This window comes from Mytilus californianus, unplaced genomic scaffold, assembly GCF_021869535.1.
Source record: "Mytilus californianus isolate M0D057914Y unplaced genomic scaffold, xbMytCali1.0.p SCAF_3, whole genome shotgun sequence".
Classification (NCBI taxonomy): Eukaryota; Metazoa; Mollusca; class Bivalvia; order Mytilida; family Mytilidae; genus Mytilus; species Mytilus californianus.
In genome coordinates this window covers 107456045-107466647 of record NW_026262679.1, presented here as the reverse complement: position 1 = coordinate 107466647, position 10603 = coordinate 107456045, and the positions used below count along the sequence as shown (strand labels likewise).

The window sequence follows — 10603 nt, the reverse complement described above, 5'->3', positions numbered from 1 at the left end:
TTTCAACACATAACCGATGCTATCCATACTACCTGAACAATATCGATTAGTTAATACCTTCTTATAATTATCTTACACCAGTCCTCAATCAAAGTTTTCCAATCTTTACTGAAATGTACAGTATCAAGACTTAATATTCATGTATGTATTTTAAGGTTCTAACAATATGATGGTTTATTTCTTAACAGAACACCAGCAAACCGCTTGACGAACAGCAACAATCTTAACAGATTTGTGCGAAATTTGAGTACTAGTTTTTATCAAAAAGATGTAGAACATCTTTAACTGAAAACAAAATTTTGTTGGAAATTGAGCAAAATATTTATTTCTGAAACAACTAAATTCATTTTCGTTAGAGACGTCCTTGGATGCAAAGTTTTACAATAACATATAAAGTTTACCATTTTGTATAAAATGTCTTCAATAGCAATATGTTGCCTTCAATTACATTTTGATTGACGTATGGAAATGTGTAAAATTGTTGAATTTTTTTTTAGGAATATGACATTGACCCTTTAATTTTCTTATTCTAAATGGATTTTACCCAGGGAGTGACTGAAAAAAACACAGATGAAATGGCCCTACTTCTTTGCAGAATAGAATTCACTTATATATATATATATATATATTGTTTCAGATAAGGGTGAATGTTTGGTACCATTAAAACGTTTAAACCCGCTGCAATTGTTTGCACCTGTCCTAAGTCAGGAATCTGATGTTCAGTAGTTTCGTTTGTTGATGTGGTTTATAAGTGTTTCTCGTTTATCGTTTTTTTATATAGATTAGACCGTTGGTTTTCCCGTTTGAATGGTTTTACACTAGTAATTTTTGGGGCCCTTTATAGCTTGCTGTTCGGTGTAAGCCAAGGCTCCGTGTTGAAGACCGTACTTTGACCTATAATGGTTTACTTTTATAAATGTTGACTTGGATGGAGAGTTGTCTCATTGGCACTCATACCACATCTTCTTATATCTATATATGTATACGATCATTTACAATGGTTTTATCAACGATTAATCTAAGGGAGCTACCATTTGATTTTTATGGGGGGGGGGGGGGGGGGGGGGGGGGGCTAGGATGAAATTTGAAAAAAATAGGCAGGACAGGAGTTTTGAGTAAAAAAAAAGGCAGGATGAGATTATTTGCAAAAAAAAAAAGGCAGGATGACAATTTACGTAAAAAAAAAGTCAGGATAAACTAAAAAAAAAAAAGGCAGGACCGAATAGAGTGAAAAATAAAAAGGCAGGACCGAATAGAGGGAAAAATAAAAAGGCAGGACAAAATTTTTCATCCTAGCCCCCCCATAAAAATCAAATGGTAGCTCCCTAACGCGATCTGTACTTTCATCATTGTCATTGAAAACTAACTAACATGTCTGTCTATCAAATTTTTTTTTATTAGTGTATTGTACATACATCAGGCCCTTGTTTTTTGTTTTGTTTTAATTGTTTTGCAATTTGTCATGTCGAGGACTTTTATTGCTTACTATACGTTATACGTGGTTTGCTCATTTTTAATGGCCGTTATTTGCTTACATCTGAGTTATTTGATCTTATTTCGTCTCTTGATAGTTGTCACATTGGCAATCAATTCACATATTCTTATTTTTATATTTTAACCACTGTTATGAAAATCCAACAGGCAAAATGCATGAAATGAAACGTTGCAATTGAATAAGTAGCTTAAAATTGCCGACATTGTTAATTTTCAATTCAGCTGTATATAAATTCAATTTACCAACACTTGAATTGTTTTTCTCTATATATATTGTTTTCAGCCCGTGCTATAGTAAATCACTGTTTTCATTCTATTTCAGTTTTAAATTAAGTAGATTTAATCTTTTCAAACAAATGTTTTGAAAATATTGATGTTGCTTAATTCACAAGAGACAAATTTACTGATTTGTGAAAATGTTATGAAATTGTTTTTAGTTTGACCAAATTACCAAATAATCTGGTTAGCGTTTCCTGGGCCTTCCAGGCTAATTGTTCATTAATTGTAACTTCTGTGATACTAGATTTTCATTGACCGTAGTCGTACATAATTTGCTATATCAATATCAAAACTTACATAAAAATCAAAACTGCACTACACATAAGGATGAATAGTTAGGAAAGAAGATTTTATTTTCAAAAAACAAACATTACTTGGAAGTCATTTGTCTAGTGAACTATTATTGCTCAGCAAGGATGTATACATTATGAACGTTTTTTTTCCCAAAAGACTGACATCATCAAACCGTAGTAGCCTAAAGAAAAATCTATGAATTTCGATAAACTCCTATAATTCTCCAGTGAGATTACGAGGCATTTCTTTACTAATGATCCGTTTGGAATATCATTAAACGGGATGTATTTATAATTAATGTGAACTTAAATTTTAAACAATATTATATTGTCAAGAAAAAGTGTCAAGGGTGTATTGAAGAAACATTATTGGATGTGAGCAAGTTCTAATTATACAATATTACAAAACATTCTGGATACAGTAATTTAGTTCATGCACTTAAAATTGTAATACATTAATAAAACATTCATAAATTGATACGTATGGTGTGAATGGACCGAACAGTATTTCTTGTTATAAATCTAAAATTGTTCATTTGATAACCGACGTGAGCAGCTAAGGAACTAAAGTACATAGCATTTTAACAAGATGGATTTTAAACATTTTGTTGAGACGATTATTTGTAATTGATGATTTTAATTTTAAATCTTTAAATATCATAAGTAGACGATTTTATAAGGACAATTATATTATATAAAAATATATTTATATAAAAACTGTTCTAACTTGTGATATCACAGAGACAGAAAAAATAGCGGACAAAACGCAAATACTGCGCTTTTATGTCCGTCTATCCTGATTTAACAGCTGTCAAATATGATTTGAAATGAGAAGTTTCTAATTGATAGACAAGAGATAGTTATTCATAGACAGTGTTCTGTTTCAAAAATAACATAGCGAAAATTAAATTAAATCTTCCGTTTAATAACAGAATACACTAGAACCATTCAGTCATGAAGGGAATGGCAAACGCCAAGTTGTCATTTCAAAGGTAAGATTTATTTTTTTATAATAATAATTTTGTTCATGAAATATTAACTCTTTTTAACCGTGTCTTCCCCGGTTATTTTGATAGTAAATCAGTCCGAGCTTGTATTAACATTTTTTCGCCAAGCGTGAAAAAGAGATAGGGTTCATTTTTACTGAGAACCCTGAAGATAACTATAGTGACTATTTTTTTAACTATAGTCTATACTGTTAAAACAATTATTAAAACGAACCACAAGGATGCATGTCATCAAACTGTACCTCTTTTTAAAAAGAAATATTAAGGTTGTCCATAATTGCCACTTAAGCAGCTTTTGTAATGTGTATTACGTAATTATGATGTTAAAACGACAAATAGTGTCTCAAACTTTATAACAAAATCTGATTTGAAAATTTATTGAGAAAATTTAGTAGTCTATTATATGGGTCGTTTTCAAACTCCGTCCATGTTTTAGATAGAAATTGAAAAAATATTTTTATCAATTTAGTTCAATTTTAATTAATCAAATAAACTCTGAATTATTTATATGCACAAAATCTTAAAAATGCAGTCTTAATGATCATTTTGAAAGCATAATGAGATTACAGAAATTACGGAATTTGTCAACTGCATACCGATAGCAATTATGTTGATATCTTAATGTTTGGTACTAATGATGACCTGTTGCTTAAATATTATAAGATAAATTAACTTTTTTCTAATTACTTCGGTTACTACAGTGTTCAACGACCGATTTTGACTTTTGCTTTTTGTCACCTACATAACGATATTGTCAACCACACAACAAAAATGTCTACTACATAACAAAATTAGGTCAATAGTTATGTAGTTCACCGTTATGTAGTGGAAGAATTCACATTTTGGGGCATTATTTAATACCACTGATACTTCGACATCATATAAAACGTGATTTTTCTATAAAACACAGAAAATTGATTATAATGATATAGATGTGGACGTGATGTTCCATTGTTATATTGAAAAAATATACCGTTACCAAGTGGACAAGTGAAACAATACAAGTATCTTGTCTTAGGGAGGAATAAATCCTACTTTGTAAAAAATTACTCTGATTCTAACAAAAAATTCTCTGAAACTGACATTATCAAGATGTTTGATTTCTTGAACGTGTTTTTCAACAAACAATCGGCATTCCCATGGGAACCAACTGTGCCCCTCTTCGGGCCGATTTGTTCCTTTATTCATATGAGACTGACTTCATAATGAACTTTTTAGGAAGAAAAAAAGAAGTTAGCAGTATCCTTTAACTTTACTTTCCGCTACATAGATGATGTTCTCTCATTAAATAATTAAAAATTTGGTGACTATGTTGAACGTATCTATCCCATCGAACTTGAGATAAAGGATACAACAGATACAGTTAAGTCTGCCTCATATCTTGACTTACATCTAGAAATTGACAATTAGAGTCGGTTGAAAACAAAACTGTATGACAAAAGAGATGATTTCAGCTTCTCAATTGTGAACTTTCCATTTATATGTAGCGCCTGTGTACGGAGTATATATCTCCCAGTTGATACGATACTCCAAGGCTTGTATTTCCTATCATGATTTCCTTGATAGAGGGTTGCTGCTCACACAGAAGCTATTAAACCAAGAGTTCCAAGCGGTGAGGTTGAAATCATCCCTTCGAAAATTTTACGGACGCCATGCATCACCAGTTGGTTGACCGTTACGGAATATCCATTTCACAGATGATTGCGGATATGTTCCTAATGTCATAACTACAATCCAGTCCCCTTTTCCCGAATGTAACCTACCGAATTAGACTTATTAAGGTTTGTACTAACATGAGCAACACGACGGATGCCACATGTGGCGCAGGATCTGCTTACCCTTCCGGAGCACCTGAGATCACCCCCAGTTTTTGGTGGAGTCCGTGTTGCTCAGTCTTTAGTTTCCTATGTTGTGTTTTGTGTACTATTGTTTGTCTGTTGGTCTTTTTCTTTTTTTGCCCATGGTGTTGTCAGTTTATTTTCGACTTATGAGTTTCAATGTCCCTTTGGTATCTTTCGCCTCTCTTTTAAAAAAATACAGGGCTACCTCTACTTACTTAAATGCCAATAACTGTTGACACCATTTACAGAGTTATCTTTTTATGCTTCTATTGTTATAATGATATATGGAGTTAGTGCTGAGGAACTTTCAAGTTAAAGAGGGGTGTCAGAAGTTATATTATAGGAAGCAAAAACGTTTTCGTTATGTAGTTGACAAAATATCAAGGACATTATGATGAATTAAAATAAATCTGAAACCATAGCCAGTTACTATATAAAGCCTTTATAATATCATTCTGCATTGTATTTTCTATCTTAAAATAGAAAATTGTAAGATTTGTGTAACTATAAAGATGTCTATTTTGATACGATATTTGGTATTTTTGGAGTGGGGACATGTAGATCGGGGTAATTGTATAGCTTTGAGCACGATTTCCAAGAAAATCCATGTACCTATTCCTTATTTTTTTCTGCAAGTAGTAGACCTTACGTTGCACTGTGCAGGACACCAACATTCAAATAATGATAAAGCCATATTTTCCTCACAGGTCAGCCGGACAAGAACTTTGACGAATTTTGAAAATGACCCATATATACGTTAAAGATTTGGGCATATTGTTACATATAGTACACTTAACCCCATGTTTTGATAGTTTCGAAATATTGGTTAACTCTGATCTTGTGCTAATGGTATTGGAATACGCAAAAAGCTTCTGTCATGTTGAAAATAAAAAAAAAATAATCAACAATCCACAATCTCCCTCATCGGAAAGTCTTTTAAAATCACATAAAAATCGACGAAAACTGCTCTGAAACATCATCAAACTCCCCTTTTATAAAAATGTGAGTTAGTTTCTTTGTCTGTTTGAATTCCTTGGTGTTTTCGGACATTGCATATGTTCAACATTACAATTATATACCCATAAACTATACTATTCAATCCTTTCAAAGATATATATGTAAATAAATACAATAATGCATACTTGAACAAAGAGATAATTAACCTTGGGTTTGGGTGTTATTATATATATTTTTAGCCAAAAAGTAGACCTATAGCTATATCACACTATTTTAAAGAGTTAAACATCTTAAGCATTTACGGCTATGGTTTTGATCACATCTGTAATGAATAATAACACATGATTCAGTAGTTTTATATATTAATGATATAATCAATAACCTTTTAAATCTAATTTCACGCCCTTGATAATTAAGAGCGAGAAATGAGCCTTATATAGTATTTAGGTATAAATGGCGACCTGTTCCAGCGGCTCATGCCTACCAGTCCGTAAATAGTAAGTGGTCCCCCGAATAATTAACAAGTAAAACATATGAATTTTCAAGCACATGTTGTATCAATACACTCATTTTAAACGGTCTTGAAGCTTGGTTTGTGAAGACACAGATTCTTGCTAGGGATACTGATAAACAGACAAAATAACCATCATCTACCCTCTTTTACAAGTTGTTAACGTTCATGTTATTTAATAATACAATATCATATTCTAAAAACAAATCCCGGTGTCCATTGATCACCAGGCAAAGTATTACATGTTAGAGTTAAAGAATCTGTAAAGTTTACTATGCTCAATCGACAAACAACCACAAACACGCTACTAAACGGTATTATACATGAATACATGCAGCCTATATACATGTATTAAGAATATCTCCTATTTGAAAATATGAGAATAATGATTTGTTGTCGAATACGTTAGTATTGATTGTTATGTTTGTTTTCATTTAATCTGTCTATTTATATTCGATAGCTTGTAGATAAATATTTACTGTGAAATAGGCACCGTATGGCACATTGTAGTTGTTTGTAGTTCCAATAAAATGTTATGTTTGTTTCATAACAAAACATGTATCCCTGAAATACTATTAAAGGCCATAAATTATAATGTTTGGTTCAACATCTATATTGTCGAAATTGAGTAAAGATGTCGTGGATAAGAAAACATATGCAGGATTCTGAGTGGTCACATTGAAATTTGTAATATTTTTTTGTTTGATATAAGATGTTGGACGTCTAATACCAATACGTTAGAAAAAAATCAGAAAGGGAAATTACTGATGACCGACAGACTAATTAATGTCTTAAAAACATCTGAAGGATATTATTTGGTAATTATAACTTATATCTAGACTATAGGTATCATAGGGCCTAATACTTTTTGATTTTTCACCAGTTATGCTCGTGACCATTTGGAAATCAGATATGACGTCATTCTTTTTGACGTCATTTCAACGACAAGCTTTCCAGAAATTTAGAAAAAAAAAAATAATGAAGACTGCCTTACGTACAGCAGTTTTAGATAGGTATGCTGAATAATTGATTTAGTAATGTGTTTGGTTTTTTCCTTCCTCTTTTCTATTGTTCCATAGAGTACGTAGTATGACCGTGGTCACTATGGTTTTGAAGGGTTTAGTAATACATATCAAAGTACTGAAGTACCGAACATCGGATGACCGCAAGTTCTTGAGTGGGTATTCATATTTTCCCGCAAAACGTTCAATCTCCCATGCAGAGTTATCGGTCCATGAGAGAGCAAGGACCGATAACTCTGCATGGGAGCCATGATTGCAAACTTTCTTCAGATATTCTTCCGCATGCGTTAACATAATTTTTTCTGTACGTGTGCATAGTTATAAATGATTTTTTACTTATATATATATATAACAAAACATTTTCATATTATTAATTTATGTTCTAAAAAAAATATTTTATGAGTATTCATTGCAGAAATGAACTTTTATAACAAGCGATAAGGAATGTTATTTTGCACTCGATGATGTCCGCGTATTTATAGATTATAGATCGGTTACCAGTCAAACACGAAAGTTAGGTAATGGAAATCTCTCTGGCAACAATACATCGGAATGCCCTCACGGTCATCGCGATGTAAAAACCCTAGGGATATAACAGATACCATAACAAAAATAGAGTGACGGCGCACATGTAGTACAAGTTACATACGAGTGTTTCTGATATATTGAAGAATAAAGTATTCAACTAATTAGCGACCCTTTCGATTGAATCAGTATACCGTAATGGAATTTTGCAATGTTTGAAATTAAAGCCGGATAATAAAGCGCCGGATTTTTGTCTGTACATCTACTAATCTGTAGACGGACGATTGCTGTCCCCTTGCTTTATACCTACGTTTAAGGTCTATATTGATTAGATGCGAGACAGATTTATCAGTATACTCTAATTGACAGCAAAGAATAATTACGAGGAAGGCAAATTTTGCAAGCTTTTATTTAAATTAAATTAAAATGGAAAATAAGTATTTTTCCCGCGGAAGTTTCTACCAATATTTCCCCCTTAATGCACGGAACATTCTTTGTGTTTATTCGCCTGAAAAAAAATATATATATAACAAAACACAAAAGATGTAAAAGAAGTACAATACGTTACGCATAACACAATGAGCATCTATTTTGAAGAAATGTTATGAATATCAATGTGTTTGTGTAATTTGTTTATGTTCACAATTCTTCGAAACACGACTTTTGTTTGAAGTCATTTCTATATTCACGTGTTAGAATGTGCATTAAATTGATCAATGCATGGTGTTAAAAGGGTGTCAGATTAAAAGGATTAGGTTAAGTCAAGTTTATCAACAAAAGATCATACAAGCTTCAGAGATATGTAAAGGCCTGATACACTTCATGTAACGAGCGATCTTTTGATCGATAACCCTCAGTCCAGTGATCGCTTCTGACTTAGGTAAATCTGACTATAGATATATCTGAGTGAATGCATGTATGTAAACTTTAAAATACGGAATAATGTCGACAAGCAGAGCAACTTTTAACAGGTTAGTTAATATTTATGCATTGAAAATCAATAGCTTTGGTATTTCACGATGTATTAGCATCCAAGTGTCTATAATATACATACAGTTGCATATAAGGTTGATGTATGTTATAAAAAAAAACCTAAAACAAAACTTGCTAGGCTACATATACTGTATATGTATCTACAATGCACTACGTACCATTTCGGAAGACAAACATTTGATATGCAAGAGCTCATGCAAGAAATAGGAGGGAAAGCTAGGTTCGCCAAGTATTTCTCCTGTTTCTTGTTTCTTCAAGTTTGACTTGAGAGTATGAACGAAAAATTGTAGTTTTATATGTATGATGCTTTTTTTCAAATTTGCCATGAATAGTATGTTGCCGAATTTTTACTACCTGTAGCTTGTTTTACACGCTACAGGTATTGCAAAATTATGAGTATGTTAGGATTCATATACTAGCTTAATTGTTGTTTGCTTGATGTCCAGTGGCCAACACCTCATACATGTTCAGGACAATTACAAATTAGCAATTAATACAATAGGTACAAAAGGGTGGGGTTTGGAATGCCACTGGAAAATGAGGATATATTGGATAGGGACAGAAATAAAGCTTCCGACAGGCCACCTACGGACCCCTCAAAGAGTTGTTGCAAGGGTTCTTAACGTGTAGAGAGCGTAGTACTCTACTCTACACGGTGTTTTTGGATTTAACGTCCCCATTCTGACCGGACAGAGCAAAGCTGCGAATACAACCAAACGGACGCCCACTTTTGCCAGGGTTTCACTACCGGTCGGAAAAGACCAGGGGATGACCACATTTCCAATTCTTTTTAACGTTTAAATTTTGTATAATTAAATCATAGCTTATACGTATATTACTGTCGTAAGATTTATGGAGTGTCGTAAAATTTATGGGTGTTTGTTTAATGTCCATGGGCTAATATTTCATGTATATTTTGAACAAAAGTTACCATAAGATACATTAATATAAGCGGAAGGTAAAGGGTTATTTTCGTGCAACATGATTGCAATTTTATGTGAAGTGTTTTTGTGATAATATCTCGTTATACACCGTGTTTCGTGTAAATTGGTAAAAAGGCAACGTGTAAGCTATTTTGTTTTTCGTTCATCGTGAAATAATTGATTTCCCATTCGTCCGTGCATATAACCACGCCCCTTTTCTACGACCCTCATGATAATATCTTTTCTTAATCGAAATTCATACACATCATATATCTATATTTAAGTTCGTACAAGCAAGAAGAATGTTTAGTTTTAACTGCCAAAACAATCCTGCTAAAATAACATAACTTGAATCTCTGAATATTCGTTCTTATCATAAAACAGAATATGGTCACATTCGAGGCAAAAAGAGAAGGAGAATAATCATCCATCCACTTGCCTTGATATTGTAATCGTTATTAGTAAACAAAATATATAAATATATATATATATATATATATATATATGACGAGGAAAGGTAACACTAGGCCACCGAAAGCTGAATTATATAGTCAGTCTAGGTGTCCGAGTGATCTAGAGCGATGGACACAGAGCAGGTGGTGTTGTCTCGATATTCCAATAGCATGAGTTCGAATCTCGACGAGGGAAGAACAAAAAAATTTGCTTCTGCAAATTTGCAGATTTAACATTGTTGTGCTGATATTTAGAGTAGTTATAAATATAAAATGTGTTTTCAGCCGTGTATCACCTTCACTGGT

At 32.5% G+C, this 10603-nt stretch overlaps 1 protein-coding gene across 11 annotated transcripts in view; it reads left to right on the top strand.

Annotated features, from left to right (window-relative positions):
• The first annotated feature begins 2978 nt into the window (after positions 1-2978).
• Positions 2979-10603, top strand: part of LOC127735708 (leucine-rich repeat-containing protein 71-like) — a 51094-nt gene continuing 43469 nt past the window's right edge. For 4 of the 11 annotated variants that reach the window (XM_052245978.1, XM_052245977.1, XM_052245972.1 and 1 more), the window contains exon 1: positions 2990-3058. In XM_052245978.1, coding sequence (XP_052101938.1) covers positions 3021-3058 — 38 coding nt within the window. In that variant the 5' untranslated portion in view covers positions 2990-3020. Of the gene's footprint in view, positions 3059-8856; positions 8901-10603 lie in introns of those variants that run through there. The other 7 variants (XM_052245974.1, XM_052245979.1, XM_052245973.1 and 4 more) reach the window with 5 other exon arrangements.